Raw genomic sequence first — 25238 nt, 5'->3', positions numbered from 1 at the left:
ACCATGGTGATGTAGCAGCTAGTCTGATGTTTATGGTCTAAACTACTCAGTTGGCCTCATAGCCATTGATCTGCTAGATTATGTACTGTGATAGATGGTCTGTGCCGTTGCTGTCTAGAGTCACCTAAGACACAGCTTCTTGGCACACCTGTGAGGTGTTATTTAGATTTGGTTATTGAGGAAGAACCACAGCACTTCCATGGGCTAACGTCCTGGACTGAAGAAACAGAGAAAGTGAGCTGAGCATGAATATTCTTCAGTTTTCTGGTAGTGGATGATTGTTTCCTGCTGCCATGTCTTCCCACATGAGGAACTCTATGTATTCTCTAGAACTGCAAGCTGAAGTGAACCCTGCTTCCCTTGTGCTGCTGCTTTTCAGCTCAGAGTAACAACACAAGCACTGCACTTCCTTGCCGTTAACAGAGGGGAAGAAGTGGGTGTGAGGACTTTAGAGATATGGCACCTAAAAGAGAAAAAATAATTTTTCTAAGATCCACACAGCTGGGAAGTAGCAAAGCAGGAATTTTAATCCAGTTTGACTCATTACCTTTCGCCTGCTTTTACCATGTACTTAATTAGTATTGGGTCAATTTATCTCATTACTTTGTGTATGTGTGTTTAAGAAGTGCATATATTCTACAACCTAACTCACAATTAGGCCTGTGAGCATCCACATACAAGAATACCACCATGGTTTGGGCTAGTGGCACACACACGTAACCCAAGTACTCTTGGTAGGAGAGTCATGACTTCAAGATCATCCTCCACTATGTAGCAAGTTCAAGGCTGACCTGACCTACATGAAGCTGTCTCGAAATATGAGAAAGTGGTGCTCAGTGAGCACTTTTGTATAGGCTTCAATCACAAGCTGAATTAAGCCTTTGAATCAGTAAGTGGAAGGAAAGAACTGACACCTGAGAATTGTCCTCTTGCCTCCAATTAAGGGAGTAGAACATAAGCACCTCATAGGCACACACACACAAAGTAAGGAGATATATTAAGTAATTAAGAAGCCAAGTACTAAAATAAGACATCTACAAAAGAACATTTTGGAAATAATTGAGAAATTTTGAATATGTATTCTATCTTGAATAATAGTATAGCAATATTAAATTATTTGGTGTAATGAAGATATAAGCAGATGTTTTATTCTGTCAGTTATGTCAATAAATTACCCATCAACTTAAAAGAGCTCATGAGAGCAATAATAATAATTCAGAAACTGGAGGGAAACAAAGTCAAATACCACATTCCACAAAGAAAATTATTTTACACTGGAAAAAAAGCCAATATCTCTCCATATATTTGCCATATCAAACATTAACATCACTGAGAGAACACAGATTATGTCTGCTATGCTACTTGAAAACAAGCTCTTCAACTAGTCTATTAGCATATTCCTCCTCTTCCTGAATGTCTGCTCTCTTCTGCCTTTTCAGATATAGCTTGCTACTTCTCTTTTTCTTCTTTAAGTCACGGTCTCATAACCCAGCCTGGCCTTGTGCTTGATATGTAGTTGAGGATCATTTTGACTTCTACCTCCTCTTGTCTCTACTTTCTAAGTGTTAGGATTACAGACCTGCAGCACCATACCTGGTTTATCCAGTACTCAGGACTGAACTCAGAACTTCAGTCTGGGGGGAAAAAAAAGTCAACAGATGAGCCACATCCCAGTTTCTTCTTCTTTTCATCCTAAGGTTCTGTAGTTCTGTGACACTAAGTGTTAAAATTTGGTAGCCACTGTAGACCATGGTCAAGTCACATAGGTTACTGTTGGCTGGATAATTTCTGAGCATCAGCCTAATCCCTTAGTTTCTGGATTTGAAGATGCTTGACACTGAAGGCACAATTAGCATCCCAGATTCTATTGCCAGAAGGAAAACTCCAAAAAGTTGTTTAATCTATAGACAGTTTTCATGGCTATCATGTTCCTAGGAATTGCTTTAAATATTGTATTGATAGTTCTGAAATCTTTATCATAATAGTACCTTTTTATTTAGTAGATTCTACGGATCCAGTACAGTAAATAAGTACTTAATGTGCTTTATTTAGAATCTTCACTATTTGTCTTGCCTTATGATTAGAAGGCTGGTAGGAGACAGAGCTAGGATTAGACCAGAGTGTTCTGCTGTTTTAAGCCTTGTGGACTTCCTTACACTGTTACCAAAACAGACCACAAATTGATAGTCAAGGCTTAACACAACCACAGTTGCATGTTTATCTCACCCATATGTCCTCTCCTCCCCCAATTCTGTAAGGCAAGGGAATTTTGTGGTATGCATTTTATATTCTCAGTGTCTAACACTTGGCACTCTATAAATGTTATTGGGCCAAATTATGAATGGGCTAAAGGAAAAACAGGTTATAGTCAATGGAAGAATGCAACTTTTTTTAGGTTTTTTTCTGGTTACTAGATGCCCTTTCTTCACAAATGTATTTTCTGAATACTTTGAAGCTCCTTCTCTCTTAAGTTGGTTGATTTGCTAAACTCAGTTCTCTCTGTTTGGACCTGTGTTCAATTAAACTCAGCAGGAGAATCAGAAGTCTGAGCCTGTAGTTTATCTTGGCCTATAATTTGATCTGATTTTTATGTGCCACATTAAAAGTAGGTTCTTCTTACTTATTGTCATTGTAGCAGGAAATAAAAAGTTTGCATTGAAATTTTACCATGTAAGAGGAGCAAGGCTGTGATTGTTCAGCTTCCTCTTTTAAGACTGCTCTGGGAGTGCCCTGGCCTGAAGATTCTCTGTAGCTACTCTTTTTAATCATCGTTCTCACATTCCACTTAAAGTGGGAATTTTAAAGTGTGTTTTCCTGGCATCTTGTGTTTAACAGTGTCAGGGGTTTGTGTCCCTCAAACGAAAACTGTTTCTACAGAGCCTTTTTTTCTCCCAGCTTCCAGTGAAAAGAGGAGCACAGTGAGCCAGTGGCTTTCCACAAAGCAGCGCCACCACAAAGGAAAGATTAAGGGTTTAGAGAGAGGTCAATGTGGGTTTTCTCTAACTAAACACTTTCCTAAAGTTTCCTTGTGGAAAAATAATGAAGTCATCTCAGAGTTTTTAAAGAATTTTTATTTCTTTTTCACCGTCTGCATTCGCTTGTCTTCTCAGCATGGATGTTTAATCTTCCTAGGCTTTGTGAATTGGCCCAAATGAATAAGTGGTGAGCTGTCTCTCTAGGAGCTGGAGGCTTATTCTAAGGGCCTAATCACTGAGTAAACACATCTTTGCCCTCCCTCTCACAACTGCGATATAATAGTCGAGATTCTAGCACAGTAACCTGGATATTGCAGGGACCCATGCTTTGAAATGCAGAATTCCTGATCCTCCAAAACAGACAGTGCCTGGTTTCTGCCTGCGTCTTTCTTCTTTTTAAAATTAAATATTGCCAAAGAGATGCTTTTTTTATTGCTTGATATTGTGCATTTGTGCCCTGGATTTCCAAGTTTAGTTTCAGTCAACACTATCAGCTGCACTTATGGGGAACTCTGCATGTTGGGTGTCTTAGTAACCTCTTGGGCACATATGTATTTGATTTGGGAGAGCATTTAAATTAAATCAGTGAGATAGCGATGCAAATCACTAATCTCTTTCCCAAAGTCCAAATGTTCCCTTGTAGTATTCTTGAGAGAAATAAGCATTTTAAAGATTTAGCTATTTCTATTGTTTGATTAGAAATTTGCTGATTTTAAAAGTGGACAGCTCTCTTGTTCCCACTCTCATTAAATGTAGCTGCTGAGATATAATCAAGACAAATTAGAGGTTGACATCCCTCTGTCTATTCAACTAGAAAGCTAAGAAGAGTAGCCCTAAATTTGTTAATGCAGCCAGGTTCACCTTTCTATCTCTAAAGCCAAGTATTCTTGATTCGCTTAATAAAAAACAGATTTAGCATTTATCTCTGACATTTGGTGTCTTTTTTGCCAGAGGGCTGTTGTTAAGATCACTATTGAGTTCATTTCATCTAACAGGCTGAGACCTACGATAGTCTAAGGATGCAAAAAAGACTGAGAGACCCAGTCCTGGCCCTTGAGAGACTTTGTCTATAGGGGAAACTTGTAAACATTTATAATACTAATGGGAAGAGCTAGACGCCAGCCAGAAAAGGAAGCTTTTAAGACTGAGGGAATTAAGGAGGGTTTCATAGAAACATTTGCCTTGAGCCTTTAAGGATGAGTGGAATTTGCCTGATAAGTATCTCTCCAACAATGTGTCTGATTACAAACTTCCTAGAAGCCCTGGGACTGTTGTTATCTGTAGTCCTTTACAAAGGTGAAGAATCCCTTAGTCTTTCCTGTTGATCATTTATGGTCTATTTTTTCCTTCTTGGTTTGACATAATGGGAATTTCAACAAATGCTTATTGAATGAAAGAATCAACGAATTAACACCTAGAATCATGATGGAATCAGCCAAGCCATTCATAGCCAGGAGTCCTGTCCTCATTCCAGTTGCATGCTGTCTCAGACTCCACTCACCTCACTTGCATTCAGCCTTCTCTGTATTAATGAATGAGTACCCCACATGCTTTTGATTACAGAGTGTGCCCAACTTCCTGCTACTACTCTAGTAGTAGAAAGAGCACTAGACTTGGATTAAGACAATCTAGGTTCCCATCCCAGCTGAATTTCTTATTGACAAGCTGGAAGTTCAGATAAGTCATTTCTAAACTTGATTTCCCTCATATGCAAATGAGGATATGAATACCCACTTTACAGATACACTCCAGAGATTTGTATAAATAACAGTTGCAAAAGTAAGAGTGTATTCTTCACACAATAGATGATTTTGGAATCTTACTCTATGTACTCTACTTATTTTCACCTGGTACAAAATTTTGCTTTGATTTTCATGATTACTTTTCTATTACTTTTATAATCTGGGTTTTTAATCAATTTTGTTCCAAGCATCAGACTTTGTTATCCTTTCTCCAGCCTGAGCCTTACATTTAGAGGCTTCCTTTTGTAGAGAATTCCAAACAGCACGTTCTCATTTACCATCATTACATCCTTATTTAATAGGAAAAGAAAGAGTCCCAAGCATCTTTGAAATCTTTCTTTGGCAGAATTTCACCCAAAAGTTTATTTCCTTATGAATGTCTTCCTTATTATATGTATTCCCTGTCATAAATGTTATCTTTCCTTTCCTTGATAGTGTGGTAGTTCTTGAGCTTAGCTGCTCTATAAGGTAGTACTAAGAAGTTACTGAACAAACACTCAGGTCCTTTGGTTGCTGTTATTAGTTAATGTTAGCATGCTATAAATTGTCTTGTCAAATTTTACTTTTTAGTTTCAGATATGTTATTGACTGTCTAGCTGCTATAGAAGACCCTTTTAAGAGAGTGGGTTCATTTCTTCTCAAATGACAGTTAAATGTTACACTCTTTTTTTTTAATGGTTTATTTAGCTTTATTTTATGTGCATTGGTGTGAAGGTGTCAGATCCCCTGGAACTGGATTTTCAGACAGTTGTGAGCTGGGCGCTGGGATTTGAACCCAGGTCCTCAGGAAGAACATTCAGTGCTCTTAACCGCTGAGCCATCTCTCCAGCCCCTCAATATTACACTCAACTAAGGACTTTACTGGAGGCTCGTGTAATAAGTTTCAAATTATCAGTTTAACTAAAGTAAAAATCCAGTTTAGACTTTTTCCAAGTAAAACACTTTTCAGAGATTTTGCTATTTTAGTGAATAGTTTAGAGTTAATACAGTGTACATACACTAAATGTGAAGAATGTTAAGTCCATTTTTTTTAAAGTACAGTTCTGTGGCAATTTCTGGTCAAATTAGGCTTGCACATGTTAATATAAACCCAAGATTGTGGTCTCTGAAACTATATACAATCATTCTAATCTCTTTAGAGTATAAGAAAAAAAATGGATTAATGCTTGTGGTTGTTCTGAAAACTCTGACGATAAGGTGCTCTTTCAGGGGATAGCATTTAGATTTGACTTTACTGTTCATATGCATTGATTGAGCCTCTCTTGAATTCAAGAAATCTTATTTTAGTGAATATTTTAACTGATTGATATTTTGTCCTCTTTTTCAGAGAAAGCTTCTTGCTATCTACCTCCACCATGACGAAAGTGTACTAACCAACGTGTTCTGCTCACAAATGCTCTGTGCTGAATCCATTGTTTCTTACCTGAGTCAAAATTTCATAACCTGGGCTTGGGATCTGACAAAGGACGCCAACAGAGCAAGGTAATAATATTTTTCACAAGCTATAAGTTGAGCTTTTATTTAAAAAACAAAAATATTAAGTCCTCGGTGCATTTGACTTATTTTCATCGTGAATGTTTTATAGCCTTGACATTAAATTCTCTTTAATTTTACTTTGTGAGATAAATTGTATTATAGCTAAAACATGTAGTTATTACAAATGTGGAAATATACTTTCACTTATAAAACCCTTCTTAAATTAAAAAGTAACAGGAAAATTTTAAAAAAGGATTTTGCCCTGTCTCGAACAAAAAAAAAAAATGAATAAAAACAAAAAATAAAACTCACAAAAATTTATTTTTGTCTTCTGTCTACAATAAGGCAGAGTACATTTCTGTAAGTTGTTGATTATTTAAAGAAAATCTGTGTTTTTATTATGTTCATAAAAAGCAAAGCAAATCTAATTGTTATCTTAGTGATAAGATTTTTTTTTTTTTTTTAAAATAACATCAGTGAAGAAGGCAGGACATTCTGGACTACTTCAGTGAAGTTGGTAATAGCTTTACTCTAGCATATGCTAATTGATCTAATCGCTTTATTGCACACATTCTTTTGCACATAGCCAGCAGGACATCTATATTCTCCATAGGAGGAAAAAAAGCCTTTCCTAGTTGTCAGCGTAAAACAGAGTTTGCTGATCATGATATCTGTGATAAGTAATTCTTCATTATCTGCCTCTTGCAATATCCTTTCTGAAACACATTTTCATCATGTTTAATTACACATGTGGCCATAACATTCCATCATGCTACTTTGGGTGTGTTAACACAGTCAGAATCGCAGACTTTTAAACAGAGAGGAAGGTTAAATAAATTCACTTGAACGCAAATTCACTTGAACACAAACCTATCGTGGTTACTTAACAAGCAATTGTAGAACAATTAGAAATAATTTAATTTGTCTTTTTATTATTTTATGGCTGGCTAAAGGTTTGGTCATTATTCAGACTTAATTTTATGTAATCTGAACCTGAAAAGAAAGATGATTCTTCCCGTAATCAGGAGGCATACGAGTGGTGGAGCAATTTCTTCACCTAATACTTCATTTCTTTAAGCAAATGGTTAGGAAATTTCCTAAGATGACTTGGTTCTGCCTTGGAAATGTTCCCTGTTATACATAAATAAAGAACCTTTGGTTCTGCCTTGGAAATGTTCCCTGTTATACATAAATAAAGAACCTTTGTCACCTGTATTTGTTTAAATTAAATCAGATTATTATTCACACTCAGTTAAAGGTGATAAAAAGCAGTGCCAAAAACAGATAAAAAATGCAGCATCTAAGGTCTTTCATGAGGCAAAATACAGAGATTGAAGACTTGGCTAAATCTTTTGCCATTCACTGGCAGTAAGGAATCTCCTCCTTTTCTTTTATCCACAGCTTGTTGGAGAAGGAAACACTATTTCTGAACCATCTGTAGTGGCTAAGTTCAGCTGGCTACCTGCTGTCATTTTGTTCTATCCTCCATTTAATTCTTTAGTTCCTTTTATTTTACAATGACAAAAAATTGTGGTGTAGTTTCTTTTGAAAAACAGTGTTTGAGGGTTTTTTTTTTATGATAGCAATCAACAGCCATGTAATTGCTTTGTTATGTTTTACTAAAGAAGCCTGTTAAGTAGCACAACTTTGATACACTAGTAATAAGAGTTTGCAGGTTACAGAGACACCTGTGGTGACCAAAGCGACAGAAGCTGCTTATTAGAAAGAGCCAGTACAGCTGTGTCCTATTAACTCCTCATGACACTTAAAAAAAAAAAAATAAATAAAGGCTCTGTTTAACTATTTCACAGTGAATTGCAGATGTGACTATGAAGTATGATAGGCAGTTTCAATCCACATTTTAAAAAATATGGAGTCTATTATTAATTGTGATAAAAGTAAGAAATGATACTAAAGACTGAACATAGAAACATCTGGAAATCAGCTTAATAAACATTGATAGAAACTACAAGTGGGAAATTGCAATGAAAAAGAATGAATAATTTGTGGAATTTAAAATAATGTATTTTTTCAAAAAGCTATTTCTATTCATATTACATATTAAAATGAATGTTAAATGTAGGTGTTCCGTTCCTCTATATGAAGTACTGAGTAGACTGTTGTAGCTACAGTTGATGAACAGCCCCATCATTACTGCTGAAGCAAATAGGAAAATACATATTTTATAAATACTAGATTAAAGTTCATTAAAATAGCATATCTCACAAACAGCAAAATTGGATTTCTTTTGATCTATAAAACTGTAAGGTAATTAGGTTGATTTATTTCCACAGATTTCTTATTACCTATCATAGATTCATTTAAAGAAAATAGTTTAATTGAATTTCCTGCTGCATGAGCTTTCTTGGATATTTTATATCACATTTATCCAAAGGAAAAATGATTGCATCAGTCATTTGATTCTTTTAACTTTGACTGTCAAATTGCCTATCTTGCATTCTCAGTTCAGTTAAATACTGCTTATACTATTATTTATTGACCACTGGGCTACATTTTAAAAGGGCATCATTTGTGTATTACTAGAGATCTGAATTGAGACATTAACATACGCAAAGACAAAGGATTTCCCCATGAAGTGAGATTCCTGCTATATGTTTCCTTTTGAGATTTATATTTGCCTATGCACCTGTCAGTCTTCCTTCCTTTCTCCTTTCTTCCCTCCCTCCTTCCTTCCTTTCTTCCTATCTTCCTGCTTACTTGACTTCTACCTTACTTAAAGCAGGCTGACCCCAAACTCAGTGTGTCGTGCTGGGGGTTGAACCCAGAGCTTCAGACACACTTGCCAAGCATGTTACCAACTGAAGCCAGTCCTAAACTGTGATCTCTTCATAATAGATAGAGAATATTTGCTAATAGATTCATAGTAGTTTTTTCTGGTCTCGTGTCTAGCTGTCCTATTTAGACAAATCCTGCAGCGACTTCTGGGACTAAAATCAATGTTACACCTCTTGATATTGATGTCCAGGATGAGAATGAACTTGCTGATTAAATACTTTCTTACTTAAATAGTGTAATTAAGTTCCTTAGAAGGTCCTCTAGTCACAATTTACTATGAACCTTAGATTATATAGAAGTCAAGTGAAGGTTATTTATTAAGCTAACTGAATACTTTGTTTTTGTTTAAGAGATATGTGCACCACATACTAATATAAATTAAATTTCCTGATTTTTCTATCCTTTGCCTTTTGGGTACTGGGATTAATAGTATACAGCACCACATCTAGCCAAGAAATGAATTATTAAACATTTTTCTAAAATGTTTTGTGTTGATTTGGATTTTCAATTCTAAAGTGATTCAAATAACTGCCTAAGTTGAATAAGTAGGTAGAGCAATCTATGTCAATATAAAATTGTAATAAGTTGTATAAAATTGTAATTGAGATAAATTCTATATTGACCATGGGACATTCCAAATCTAAACTGAGACACCAAACTTTAGTGTTATTGATTATTATCTGCCTTCTCCCGTATTGAAGGTGATCTCCTAGGAAAGCTTGTTTTATTAAGCAAAGCACTTTTTAAATTTTTGAGAGAAATTCAGTAAGTATTTAGTAAGTATTGGTTATAATTTCAAGGGCTCTTATTTAAATATGCTTTCTTACTTAGAAAAGTCTGTAGTGTTGTTATAGTCTGGTTGGAGTTTTAGAACCATTCTTTCTTACAGGAATAAACAAAAAGCCCTTGGCAGTCTTCAGAAGTGCTAGAAGGCATTGTTTCCTCACCTTCCGTTCGACCAGTATTCCTGGGAGAAATATAAGATATACTATAAGTGAAAGAATTAAAAAGGACCAGACTAATTAAGTAAGCTCTATAAATAAGTTCCAGATAGATCTAAAACTTTTTTTTTATTAAATTTATGTGCTTGGATATTTTGCTTACATGTCTGTACCAACAGTATGACTAGTGGCCATGGAAGTCAGAAGATAGTGTAGGGTCATCTGGAAGTGAAGTTAGGGATGGCTGTGAGCCCATTCGAGTGGTGGGAGTGAAACTTGGGTCCTCTGTAAGAGCACTTAACCGCTGAGCCGGTTAAGTCACTGAGTGAATGTCATGTCTAGTCACTGAGTGAATATCTACTGAGTGTTTAGTATGAACCAGAATTGATGCTGAAAAACTGAAGATGAAATATTAAACAGCATACCATACCACACCTCAAAATAGTTAATAAAATAGAAAAATACATAATTTGTAACTTAGAGTGTGCACAGCATTTAAAAGTGAAACTCATTGTGAGTTGCTGTACCTCAGTAGGTCCCAGAAGGACTTGAAAGAGATGATACACAGAAAGATAAAGTAAAATTCCAAATTTTACTGATTCTATTAAAGATATGCATATTAGTAGCAATCCTAGCTTTATTGGCTTGCAAATGTACAAAAGTGTACTACTGTTTAAAACATCAAAACTAAGTGTTGCAATGGAGTCAGTGGCTGAGATAATTGTAGACATAGAGATGACGTTACCAGCGTGCTTACGTAAACCTGTATGGTATGAATTAGGCTGAGAATTAACTTCACCCATCTGGGATAGACAGATCCAGAGACGTTTTTATTAGTGACTTGATCCAATATTAGCATATACTTAGTAGAGCAGAGGTTGTCTCTTGAGATGTGTAACAACTGAAAAATATCATGGAGTCAGCTAATACAATAAAAAAACTTTTTAGTATAATGTATTCTTAGTAAATTAAATTATAATTAGTAAATTATTCTTAATAAATGCTTGGCTGTAGACGAATGATTACTTCAAGTCTAAAACAGATGTTCCCATTAAGAAGTCTTACATCTCCCCACTCCATTCCTATATCCTCAGTCTGTGTTAATGCTCTTTCTATATGTTCCCATAATATCCCTAGGCTTTCTAACATTACTAGTGTTTATTCCATTGCATGGTGTTTCCTTGATAGGTTGTCATCTCTCTGGGGTGATGTGTCTATAATCTCATTGCTTTGCACAATGCCCTTTTAAAAAGTAAGTACTATATTGCTAATAAGTAAATAATCTCTCGTAGGCTTGTTAAAAAATGAATAATGGCAAGAAAATTAGAAATACTGCTGTGTCTCTAATTGTGTCATCTTCCTCTGAAACCATTAATAGGAATCATGAGACTAAAATTAAAATCTTCCTTTCCCTTACAAAATAAACAATAAGAACAACAAAAATGCCCTAACTTAGCACTGTTTTCTACTGGCCCCAGAATGTCATACACTATGCTCATATGCCTCACGTGTCTCTGGGCCATCTGGAGAAAGGCTTGATTCCCAACCTAGATGAATTCATCTAGTGGTTCCAGAATTTTTCCTCATCTTTTACCAAATCTCTAATATCCCAGAAGCAATTGGTCATTCAAAATGGGCCTTTCTAAGATTGCACTGAATCTCCTGCAGTGGTGGTAGCACTAATGAAAGTAAAACTCTATGGGACGAGAGTATTAGACTGTCCATACGGTGATATATATAGATAGATAGATATTGATATTGATATATATCAAAAATATGTACTGGGGCCAAGTACATTTCATTTGAGCACTATCCAATTACCATGAATAATGCTTTATAAAGTACCAGCACAGTAATTATTAGTTTTCCTTACTTCTGTTAAATCTGCTTGAATACTTATTTGGTACATGGGGACAGTAACATGGATATCTACTTTGAGTAGGTTCTAGACTGAAGTTGCCTCATTAAGGAAGATCACATCACAACTGTGGCATACGCAAAGCACAGTATTAACCAGGAATCTGTGTCTGTTAATGGGTATCTCTTGTTTTTATCAGTACTCAAAATGCAAGTGTAGATGGTGGTATACAAAATCTCATTGTAACAAAACTAAAATTAAACACTGAGCTTAACTAGTGTAGTACCAATTAAATAGTCTGACAGCTATGAATATTAAAAAATTGGTTGTGTAATTTTTTTCTAATGTTTTTGCACAAAGGGGTAAATCAGGCATTGTACAGTATTTTCTAAAGAGTGTTGAAAGTAACTACAAAAAGTTACCTAGGAATGTCTGATAGTGCCCACGATATACAGATTGCATGTAACACACAGAGCATTGTATTAAATTTCATATGCACAGTTAATACAAGTGTTCATGGACATGATTCCATTGCCTGGGGATATTAGCTTTTGAACTTCTGCCCTTGGGTTTGTTATTTCAAGTTCTGCTGTTAGGATGACAGGTACTTGTTAGCCTTAATACTCAGGTGATAGTTTTCCACATTACTTAATCTTGGCAAGAGTTAATTGACTTAAAGCACTCATCGTCAGTGGGTTGTCTTCATCTGTATTTTCCATCTCAGTAATTAGTCATATTCACAGTGGCTTATCCTTAATTCCAAACTCCTCAGTGGTTCATGCCTGGCTGAAGCCTAACTGACGATGTTACTCTAACTCTATACTTCCATTTAATCCAACAAATATGGCCCAGGTGCCAGGACTGCGTGAAAGACAAGAGGAGTGTTAATCTCCAGCTGACACCCTAGGAGCAAATAAGGGTTCTGCAGAGTTGTCTGATAAAACAGATGAATGTGTTGTGTTCTGGGTACTAAGACTTCCAGAGAGAAGGCATGCCGGACTTCCAAATAATTTTTCCTAAACAGCTTTATTGCCTTTGTGCAACATTTTCCTTCCAGTACCTTTAAAGGAAGTGTATTGCCATCCTAAACATCCCAGGTCAGGGGCTTAATTAATGCTTTAAAATAAAGGTTCCAAAACACCAGGAGAGTTTGTCATTTTCTCCCTGGTTTGTTTTGTGAAGAGGGAGGAGAGAAGGTGAGGAGGAACCCCTCCTGTTCCATGATTACATCCTGCCCACTCATTTTCTCCTTTTCTCCTCTGCTTTTGATTTTTAGTGGCGGTCTTAACAGAATGTCAAGATCAATTTGCAGCATGGTTTAACTCAAGGTTTGCGTTCTGCCAGCAGCAATTGTCCCTGCAAACAATGCCGTGTGTTCTTGTAACTTCAGAAGCTTTTAGAAGGATCATGGCAAGGGCAGCATCTAATGACTTTATTAGTGTAGGGTTTCAAAATGGGCTCCGTAATTGTTCATATCTCTTTGTCAGCAAGTCATAATTACTGCTCAACATTGCCCAGGAGTGCACTTGTGAGTATTTTCCTAATAGTACTGAAAGGAAGGGACAGGGCAGTGGGTGAAAGGTGATGGCCTTGTGCTATTATTAGAGTAAGCCGGTCTCTATGCAGATGATGGTTAGCCCATGTGTAGTACATTCTTTATCCTATAAAAATTTATTATCTTTTAAAATATCCTTTGAAGTAATTTAAAATTACCAGTGTATAAGTCGTTCCTAATTCCAGTTTCAGTACTTCCCACACCACATCCTAGTCCTGCAGTTACAACTGCCTGATGGTACATGATTGCATTGGACTAAAAGCATTTGTGGTAGGAAAGCCCATCTTTCCTCCATATTGATCTAATTAATATTATCCAGGGAGTGTGTATTTAATTTCTAGTTGTCAGTGGGCAGTCTATGTGAGATTAGCTAGAAAGGAGAAGTACAGAAGTAATACTATTGAAATGCTAGTATGAAGACATATCACTGTAAATTTATATTTTGTATCAAATCCTTTTTTATCATGCAACTAAGTTGTTCTGTGTGCTTTCTCTTAAGTACTATGTGCTTTGAATGATTTAGATGTACAGAATTGAAAGCATCTTCACCTTTTCAAGATACATGAAGACTGAGTGTAATACCAAGTCTTGGCACCTTTGTAATCTGTGGCTAAATCTTTTTCTGATCTCTGGCTACTTCTAGTGTACTTATGTGTAGTTGTATGTAAGTACTCACCTCCAGTGGCTCACTTTCCTATATTTTAGGATATATAAAGTAATAAAATATTTCTGTCAGTTACTTGACCCAGTGTTTATTTTAAAAACATGAATCACCAACTGAAACAAATTCTAAAAGATATTTAAGATTAAATATTTGAAACACATATAATCCATCATGTTCTTTGCTTTCCTTCTTGTTTGAAGTTGAAAAGGTATAAATTCTTTTCATAACTTCTCTGTCATTGTTAATCTTTTTGTTGTTTTTGCTGTTAAATTTATTTTTAATGATTTTTTATTCTTGAAATTATATTTACATGATCTTCTCCCTCCTTTCCACCTTCCACTGTTCTTTCTCTAATTCAGGATCTCTTTTTCTTTAATTATTGTTACATGTGCACACACGTGCACACGTGCACACACACATATACTGAATACATACATACAGCTTGCTCGTGTTCCCTATGTTCTCTATGTGAATATGATCTCAGGGCTGACCATTGATATTATACAACCAGTTGAGGGCTGCTCAACATTCCCCAGTTGCTTGTAGTTCTTTGTCTGTGGTTGATGCCTTATGAACTTTCCCCCTTCCATGTTGGTATGCCTGCTGGTGTAATCATGACTAATCAAAATGAAAAAAAAAAAAAAAAGTTGTTTGGTTCTCAATTCTAAGCTGCTCTGGTCTACTACATAATTCCTGCACTTAAGGTTCAAGGATCTTTAAAAAAAGAGGTTGCAAATGATTGTAAGAACCAGGGGAACATGAAATTTTCATCTCTTAGAAATGTCAGAGAGGCTACATCCATGAAACCTTTTTTTTATTATTATTATTATTTTTTATTCATTTTATATCCCAAGCAGAGTTCCCCCTCCCTTCCCTCGGCGTGCTCTCTACCACCTCCCCGCAACCCATCCCCATCCACTACTCAGTAAGGGTAAGGCCATCCATGGGGAGTCAACAAAGCCACACATTTCAGGTGAGGCAGGACCATGCCCCTCCCAGACAGGGTCTTACTATGTAGCCTTTGTAGGCCAGGAAGTTGCTATATAGATTACCAGGTAGACCTGGAACTCACTCCCGAGTGCTGAGATTGAAAGCATTTGCCGTCATACCTGGCATTATTATTAGTCAACTCTTATTTATAGTTGTTTCTGAAGTATTTTTACTAATCAAAGGTTCTATATCATTTAAATCATAACACATGTCACCTCTTCCATAAATGCTGATAAGTCAACCAAAGTTATAAAAGAATCATGTTAATTCAACCATATAAAATTATGTGAAAATTGGTTTCTCTGATGGTTTGTGTAGCATTTGCTAGTCAGTCTGCATAGACAAATGTTAATGAATAACAATTTTAACAACCTAAATTACCAAATAGTACCCTTATCCATGGAAAAGTTCTAATGCTCTTGAATGTGCTTAGGTAACTCATTTATGGAACAAGTTTTGTTTCCTTTCCTCAAACACATGCCTATATTTCTGAAATTGTTAGCATTAGAATGCCAGGAAAAATGATAAATTTTTATTGTTTACTTTTTTAAAAGCGACCTACTGTTTTCATTTGCTTTGGCTCAGTCTGTAGTCAAAATTTAGAGAATCCTGAGTAGATTGTTTTCCTTTCCTTGGCATATTCTCAGCACTAAATTAATGTTTTGTTTTTTAATTTAAGACAGGGTTTCACTAGGTAGTCCCAGCTATCCGTGAAGCTTACTATGTACACTGGCTGGTCTTGTTCAAATCAGAGTTCACCTGCCTTTGCCTCCTGAGTGCTGAGATCTAAGGTGCGCACAGCATACCTGACCTAAAGTAGTCATCTTTTAGCTATATTGTCTACACACCAAGATTTCTTTGACCTGGGTCAGATATGTATTCATATTCTTCATTAACTAAACACATGCACTGCGCACTACTCCCCATCCCAGTCACTTAAGAAGACAGAAGCCATCAAAAAGACAAGTAATCCTGTTTTTCTATACTTGCTGTCTCATCTTAAATGTTCCCTGTTCAAAAAGGTCTCAGAAACCTGTCTAGAAAAGGCCTTCCTGTCCAGCATTGTCTTTGATTGCACTCTCATTTCCATTTCAAGCCATTACTTATGGACATTTTAATGGTTATTCTCCTGCTAGAGTATAAGCTTAATAAGAGCCAGTGGTTTATGAATTTTTTTTCACTTTTTTCTTGTTGTGAGGCTCAGTAAAATTTGTTGGTTTTTCTAAGAGTGAAGGATAATTGAGAATATGGATGAGTTTTGAATTTAATCCAAACCAAAATTCAAATTCTAACTATACTACAAGGTAACTATGATGATCTTGAGCAACTTATGTAAACCTTTATTATGATGCAGTTTCCATATTGTAAAATGGAGATGAAATCACATACCTCAGAGTTGTTATTAGAATTAAAAGAAATAATAGGTAAAAATAAATAAAAAGTTTAGTATAATAGTAACCAAAATGGCATGGCACTAGCATAGAAGACTGAGATACAAACCCACACAGCTGGGCCTGTGAGATGGCGCAGTGGGTAAGGCTATTGGGTATGCAAACCTGGAATCAGAAGTTCAATTCGCAGAATCTACATAAAAGTAGAAGAGAATCAACCCTACTAACTTGTCCTCTGACCCCACACATGTGGATACCACACATACCCACCACCACCTTGCAAGCATGCACATGCAATAATAATAAAAATAGTAATAATAATAATTTAACTAATCCAAACAACCTCTTGATTTTGACAAAGAAGCCAAATTTACTAGAGAAAAGATTGCCTCTTCAAAAAGTTGTGAGAGATAACTGAATATTCACACGTAAAGAATGAAATGAGATTCCTATCTCTGACCCTGCACAAAAATCCAACTCCGAATGGATCAAAATGACCTTAATCGAAGACATGAAACTCTGAAACTCAAAGATAAAATACTTCAAGCTACAGACATGGACAAGGACTCTTAATGAATGGCATTCAGGTAGCTCAGGAAATAGGGCTAACAGTCATCACACAGAGAACTTCATGAAATGTAAAAATTGCTATATGGAAAAGGAAACGTCAGTCTAGTGAAGAGATAGCCTATGGGAGACAAAATCTGCCAGCTTCACATCTGTCAGGATTGTTAGCTAGACTACGCAGAGGACACTAAACAGCCCAGTCAATAAATAGAACAATAAACAGTTGTCCAAGCATGGCGTTGAAGTGGGCAGTGAATATTTGAGGGCCAGTGGGATAACTCAGCAGGTAAAGGATACTTAAGTTTGGTGGCCTGAGTTTGGACCGCAGAACACATGTAAAGGTGGAAGCAAAGAGCTGACTTCACAGTGTGTCCTCTGACCTCCACAGATTATCATAAGCTGAGCATCTTAAAATAGTCTCTTTATTATTTCACACATTGAGCAGCTAAGAACACTGGTATGTTTGGAAAAACAGGAAGAAAAGCATTCAGTAAACAATCCACACAGCATGGCTTGCCCCCCCCCCACAGACACAGAGGAAGAAAAATAATATGAAAAAATGTTTAACGTTACTACCCATCAGAGAAAGAGAAATTGAAAGTACATTGAGATTTCATCCTATTCAAGTCAGAATAACAATAATTAAGAAAACAACAAATGCTGACCATGATGTGGACAAAAGTGAAACCATCTATCTATATTGTTGCTAGAAATATAAACTAGTCTAGGCACTACAAACATCAGCATGGAGTTTTTTCATAATCTGAATAGATCCCACCATATGATCCATTTCTACCTTCCTTAGCTTTTTATCAGCAGACTCCAAGTCAGTTCATCATGGGGATACTATCACATCACTGGCTATGGAAGCACTTTTCGCCTTAGCAGAGTTAGGTGTCCAACATCAAAGGAATGGATAAAGATAATGTGGCATTGTATATATAATGAAAGTTTTTCAGCCTTAAAAAAAAGCAGTTACGTTTCTTGCAGGAAATTGAATGCAACTAATGGTAATCATATTGAGTGAGATAAGCCACTCCAGAAAGACAAATGCCATGGTTTGTCTCATTTGTGATTCCTAGGTTAAAAATAGAGTATCATATGACATGGTAGTAGAAGTGAACCTGGAGAACAAAGGGAGTTAACAGTAAGTGAAGGCAAGAAGGAAAAGATGAGGGTATGAGAAGGCATATGCTCAATGTGAAACTTTTAAATTAAAATGTATTTTTAAATAATTTTTGAATGCCGTAGGCCGGTGAGATGACTCAGGAAGTGGCATGCCTGTTGTAGGACACAAGCAGTGGAAGGAGAGAACTGACTCCACACCATGTGCACCCCAAAATAAATCATTTTAAATGTCTGATAGATAATGCTTAATGCATTTGATCATACATATGTATTTGATTTTTGTCTGAGACACATGAAAATGTTCCGAAGACAAAGGCAGGTAGTTAAGTGTTTGAGACCGCTCTCCCCAGTGACAGATGAACTTACTCAGCTTAGCCTGTGTTTCTGAATCTTATCCTAAACGATCCCTGAAAGCATCTCCCTGTTTGTCCTTCAGAAGTCCACAGATTGTCCAGCTTAGCGTGCTCATGGTCTTGGCAGCCTACCAGCATTCACTCACCTTTCCTGTAAGCATCTGTTCTAGACTTCGCAGGGAACTGAGAGTCAGTCTGCTGGTATTATTTTTTAAAATCAAACTTTTTACACTCTTGTCTTCAGATTATAATTATTTCCTTACCATCCCTTTACTATCCTAGTTATTCTATCCATTTGTTTATCATTAAGTAACAGATGGCTATTTTCTACTCTTGTTTTCCCCCCAAAATGTCACTTCTCAGTCTCTTTGTTATTTATAAACCAAGTCTTAGTTAAAGAGGCTTTGAGACCTGACAGTTTAATAACTGGGGAGTCGTTAAGCTATGGAGGACTAATTTGCAATTTTGGGGCGAGGGGAACAAAAATTTTACATCAGTAGCCAGCTCTTTCTTACCATTTTAGCTGGAACCTTCCTAATCTAGAAATCCAAAACCTGTAGTGTTGGCAACCCAAAAAATTCTAGATTTTTGAATATTTTGAATTCTTAGACAACTCAACTGGTTGTCTATGCAAAAATTCCCAAATACAGAAGTATTGTGAAATCAAACACTTTTCTTCCCCAGATATTTGCAATAAGCACTGCTTATCTAAGCCAGGCATGGCAATGCATGGCTTTAGTCCCAGTACTCAAGAGACAGAGACAAGTAGATGTCTGAGTTCGAGGCCAGCCTGATCTACATACAGAGTGAGTTCCAAGATAGTTAGGGCTACACAGAGAAACCCTGTCTTGACCTTCCCTCAGTGCCTTGAAAGAAAGGACGACAGAAAGAAGTACTGTTTACCTGTAGTAAGAGATAAGCTTAATTTTTCTTAAATGTAGATCACAGAATCCTAGATGAAAGGAACAATAGAGAAGGCTTCTCCAGGGGCTGTACAAGAGAGCAATGGGCATTAAATCTACGTAACATTTCCTCTGAGCAGTTTGCACTTTACCAGTCAGCAAACAGAGAGCTACTGGATATGTGACGGGACAGTGACTTGTTCTAAGGACACACACTGTTCTGGCTTCCACTATTCAAAGTCTCCAAACAACAGTCTGCTCTGTGACTGGAGTTTGTATTTAATAGTTTAGATTATGTGCTAGGGGAAATTAAAAATAAATAGGATTTAACTCATAAGTTAATTTTAGCACTGTTAATGTATGTCTTTAACTTATCTTTTACTTAATAGTTTATAAAAATTCTTTGTATATTAAGCCTTGTAATGAGCTTTGAAATTCAGAGGCCTTTTTTCATTTATATCTTGATTTTTGTTAAAATAGTTTTTACCATGTAGTTACAGCTGTCTATCTTGTCTTTATGCTTTGTTTTGCTCTACCCATACTTTTCTATTTGTGAACTTTAAATTTTTCAGAATTTCACACATAAGTAATATATTTATGTAATTTTCATTCCTCCTTTCTCCCTCCAATTCTTCCCATATCCCCTTATCCACTTTTTCTCAAGTTTATGACTTCTGTTTCTGCAGTTACTTTTCTTTGGCTTACACACACACACACACACACACACACACACACACACACTTTACCTCCTTAGCCCATTTAGTGTTGCTTTTATTATGTCCGTGTATTCAGGACTGAGCACTTGGGACTGGATAGTGGATAGCCTGTCAGGTGATTCACCTCTGGAGAAAACTGATTCTCCTTTTCTCTGCAGCCACTGATTGCCTTTAGCTCTTCGCCTGGGCTAAGGTCTTGTGTATGTTCCTATCCACATTGGTGAGTTGTTTAGTGTTGTTGCTATTCAGGTCTTATGTCAGCAACCATATTGTTGTGGTTTCACGAGTGCAGAATCCCAGATATGTCCAGAAGATACTATCTGGCAGCAGGTGTGTGACTCTTACACTCTTTCCACACCCTCTTCCCTGTGATCCCTGAGCCTTACGTATAAGGGTTGTATTACAGATGTACCTGTTGGAACTGGGTACCTAATACTCTGCATTGTAACCAGCTGTAGATTTCTGTAAAAATCTCTTGTCTTTACAAAAAGAATGTTCTTTTTGTACTTATCTGTGAGTATAAAGCTGTACTTCCCCATTAGTATAAAGATAAGTATTTAGAATGCATTTAAGAATTACATCTTAAGGGAATGGCATTAGAGGGTTCTTGTCTAAGATAGTTAGCCGCAGTATCTGGCTAGGTTTATACTACTGGACATGGAATCCCTCCTGTGGAATGGCTTTAGATCCAATCAGGCAGTTGTTTGTAGCCTCCAAGGTAATAGTCTGACACTGTTGTAATTATTGGGGATATCCTGCCAGTCCTGTCATTGTAATTTATAGGTTATACAAGTATGGACTACTTTAGGACTGCTGATTGCTCTTCTTCCTTAGCAACTTGCATAGCGCCTTTGGATACTGTGAGGATTAGTCCTCAAGGAGGCTTTCATCCTAGCTCCGCTTGACTCCTCCGCATGCTGAGTCTGACGCGTGTGCTCTCCTTTGCAGTAGGGTCTTTCCTTCAGGTTTGCAGGCAAGCAAAGGGAATGGTAGTGGACTCTATTGCTTGGAGTTTATTGGAATCCTCTGACTAACACGTCAAAGGGAACTTTCCCATGCCTGACGCTGGGGTTTTTGTTAGAAAGTCTGTGGTTCTTGGGGAGCAGTGTCGCCCTGTGTGGCATAGCTCCATGTAAACTATTTGCATGTGTGCTCTTAAGTTAGCTCATAAAATAATGTTTCCATATGGTGTTTCCTAACATTCGTAGTGTTATTTCCTTCTTCCCTCTTGCTCTCTTGCAGTCCTTCCTCCCATCACGTGTAGAGGATACACGCACGCATGCACGCAGTACCTCCCTCCCTCCCCTTCCTGTTCTTTCATCATCCTTTTCTACTTTTCTGGCTTCTGTGATTGCTTCAGGTCATTTACTCAAGTCTAAAGATTCAGAGCTAGGATCAACATCCTTAGCAATTAGGAAATATAAAATAAGCTATTTTGAGATTTCCTTTTACCTCAGTCGGAATGACTAAAATCCAGTGACAACAAATACTGATGAGATTTCAGGAAAGAGGAATCCTGATTTGCTGTTGGTGGCTTTACAAACCAGTGTGGCCACTATGGAAATCATTGTGGAGAATTCTTACAAAGCTAAAAATAGATATGCTGTAAGACCTAGCTCTCCACCTGTTGGCATATGCCAGGCAGAATCAGTGTCCTCTTGCATAGATGCTTATCCAGTTGTTTCATTCATGCTCTATTCATAAGAGCTAAGAAATGGAAACAATCTAGATGTCCTTCAATGGATGAATGGATAATGAAAATGTCATACATACACACAGTGAAATTCTATTTAGCTGTAAAGCAAAAGGAAATAGTGAAAATGTCAGGTAACTGAGTGGAACTGAAAACTACTGAATGACAGTAACCTCGGTCCTCATTACCTTAAATGTATGGACTCTTTGATTCAAATGTCTCTGTGTTTACTGTTCTCTGCTTGCTCTTGACTTCATCTTTCAGCTCTTTTGAACCTTTGATCACATGTCTACTTTTCAGTGAGATCTTCCCTAAATATTTTATTTTTTTGCTGTAACCTCCCACTCTTTTTTTTTTCTGTCTATGAAGATGTCTCATAGTTTTACTTATGTGTGCCACATCAGGTTGGAGCTCTCCAATACTAAGGAAGCTAGTAGGAATTAACATTTTTTGTGTGGTTACCTAAGGAAACAGTTAAATGGTTCAGTAAAGCTACGGTCTTTAAGAACTGCCTTTAGAAACAACCAAAAGCCCTAAAGGGGAAACATTCTGGTTTCTTGAAAGATGCTTGTAAAGGGAACATCATCTGGAATGAGACTTCTATTAGAGACGCTGCTTCCTATGCCTCATCCCAGTTCTGCCAAGTCAGAATCTCTGGGGAAACTTGCCTTTTTAAAGAAACTCCCTGGGTGATTCCTGGGACACTGAAAGTTGAGGATCATTGGGTATATAGTCTCTGCAGCTCTTCTTTGTACTTGTTTACCTATCTCAGTGTGGACCTAAGACTTAAGACTACAAAACTCAAAGCCACCCCAAAGGGCAGGGGGTATCCCAGCAGTACTGAAGAGCATTTCCAAGAGGAACTCCAGAGAAGAGCTGGATAATGGATGGGAGGCAGAGTTACAGGAAAAACGTTGTAATCGGAAGCATAACTCTTTGGCTTGCCTGTGTTTGGTGTGCTTGACAAATCACACTCAAGCCAAAGGAGTTTCCCTGTGAAAAGGAAAAGGCAAGGAAAGAAGAGTTAGTTATGTGTTGGTGACGTTGGGTTTGGCCTCAAAGTTCTTTTTGTCTATCACTGAATACTGAACAAACCCTGAACGTGTACGTATATGTTAACCAAATGGCTTATCCTTGGTAGAAAACTGCCTTGAAGCTTTTTTAAAGGCAAGAGCTTTCTTAAACCAAAATGGCTTCAAAGAAATGGATGAGCATCTGAAGCTGAAACATGGTGTATAAAGGCTTAACTCAAAATATTAGGGAATATTAGAGCAGACCATCATTAGACACAAGTTTTATCTGCTAAGTAACCTCTCACTAAAGGGGTTCATGGGGCTGCTAAGTGTGTGTATATATCTCCTATTTTGCACGTGCATGGAGAGGCCAGAGGTTAGCATCAGATATTCCTCAGGAGCTACCCTGTTCTATGAAGCATGGTTCTTCTTAGAGATGTGGACTTGCTATTTAGGCTTGGCTGGCTGGCCTGAGATCTCTGGACATCTTCCTATATCTCCATCTCCTTGGATTATGATTACAAGCACTGCCACCACCACCAACTGAACTCAGAATTTCATAATGTATGGCAAGCACTGTACTGACTGAGCTGTCTGCCCAACTCTGCGCTTTCATTTTCCAAATGACGGTAAAACCATTAACTGCTTATGTTTAGTTAACAACTCACTGACTTGTTTTGTTGTACAAAAAGATTTTTAAATATTGGCATGAACATACCATTTTAATCATGAAATTAATGATGAAGATGTTAAATAGTGGATGGCTCATTTGGTAAAGGCAGTTGCCACCAAACCTGAGTTCAGTTCCTTTCCCACGACCCATGAGGTGGAAGAGCATGGACTCTGGCAAGGTTTCCTCTTACTTCCACATGCATACACAGGCAGTCAGTCAGTCAGACAGACAGACAGACAGATACACACACACACACATACACACAATTTTTTATGTTAAATATCATTAAACATTTACAACATAAGTACCAGTTTTGAGGGCCTACCATATACTAAGAACAAGTTTGAATGTCTTGTATATCTTACTCCATTTCCTCCTTGTAAGAAGATTGGTGTGTTAGAGATAGGTTCCCTCTACTTTATGTTGGAGTCACCTTTAAACTTATGGAAATCACATTGAAGAATTATAGTCACCTTAAATAGAATAGTGTCAGTTTTTTTTTTATCCTCCATTTTATTTTAATCAAAAATAGTACCTATCATACATACTAGGTAAAAAGTAAGTTTACAGACTTTAATCTCCTTGAGCCAAGTGTGGTAGCACACACTTGAAATCCCAGCCCTTGCAAGGTGGACGTGGAAGGATCAGGAGCAGTCTAGGCGGCATAAAAACCTGTCTCAAAAAAATTAAGGAAGAGAATGTAGGTTTTTCATCTCTCTCCCACTAAATAGCTAGGTTCCCTGTAATGGAGTACAGTTTTATAATATCAGTGAATATTGTAATTATGACTTGGATTGAAAGAAGTTAAAGTAATTCACACTCTGAATTAAATTAATCCTGATTTGCATTGACAAGAGAGATCTACACCTTATCTACTGAAATTTAATAGTAAATGCTAACCATCTGCTATTCTGCTTGTTTTTCTTTCCAAATCTGAAATTGAAACCTTTTAACTCATCTTCCCTCTCTTAAGTTTTCTAGCAGTTCTAGTAGACTTAGTAGATATAAAGTACACTTGATGGCAACTTTCGTCATTTTCTCAGCCTGTCCCTCTGTCTTCTAGCTCTTATTTCTTTATTTTGCTCCCATAGATGTTATCACCTTTTGTCTTTCCAATTTTGTTGTTTTAGGTTTTGGTTTCAGTGAGTTGATTTGGCATCTTTCTTCTTACTTTATTTTGGAGGGGTGTGAGTCTGTGTGTCTGTGTGCGTGCATGCATATGTGTGTGTGAAGAAGATCTTGGTGTTTTGCTTAATCAACCCTTACCTTATTCCATTAAGACAGGGTCTCTCACTGACCCTGGCTCTAGTCTCGAGGACAGGAAGCCTTGTCAGTCCTCTAGTCTCCACCTGCTTAGTGCTGAGGTCACTGATGTGTGACCACCCTGACTTTCCTTTTTTTCATCATGGATGATGGGGATCTATACTCAGGTGCCTATGCTTCCATAGCAAGTGCCCTTTCCCACTGAGCCACCTCTCTGACCCTTCTTCAGATAAAACAGTGGTTGATAGGTCATTGGTCCTTAAGTGTCCTCAGCAGTTATAACAGGAAAGAAGATGGTTATTGTTTCCCTCTTTGAGGTGGAAATTACTGGAATCTAATGGTGGTAGCAACCATTTATTCACTCCTCCATGACATCTGACTGAAGAATGTAGAGTAAGATGCAGCTGTGTGGACAATTTTAACCCTCCCCATCAGGTTCTGTTCAAAGGGAACAAAATACCACAAATTTTTTTTAATATTACAGAAATAAGATACCTTTTTTCTTAAAACAGTTTGTTTTTCCATGTTCATTTTTCTGGTTT

General features: G+C 37.0%; 1 protein-coding gene across 3 annotated transcripts in view; it reads left to right on the top strand.

Annotated features, from left to right (window-relative positions):
• Faf1 (Fas associated factor 1) overlaps positions 1 to 25238 on the top strand; it is a 310745-nt gene that overhangs the window by 212915 nt on the left and 72592 nt on the right. For all 3 annotated transcript variants that reach the window (XM_057784436.1, XM_057784435.1, XM_057784434.1), the window contains one exon: positions 6045 to 6199. In XM_057784436.1, coding sequence (XP_057640419.1) covers positions 6045 to 6199 — 155 coding nt within the window. The remainder of the gene's footprint in view (positions 1 to 6044; positions 6200 to 25238) is intronic.

This window comes from Chionomys nivalis, chromosome 11, assembly GCF_950005125.1.
Source record: "Chionomys nivalis chromosome 11, mChiNiv1.1, whole genome shotgun sequence".
In the NCBI taxonomy this organism is placed as follows: Eukaryota; Metazoa; Chordata; class Mammalia; order Rodentia; family Cricetidae; genus Chionomys; species Chionomys nivalis.
Note: the sequence above shows the minus strand (reverse complement) of the source record. Positions and strands in the feature narration are given on the sequence as shown.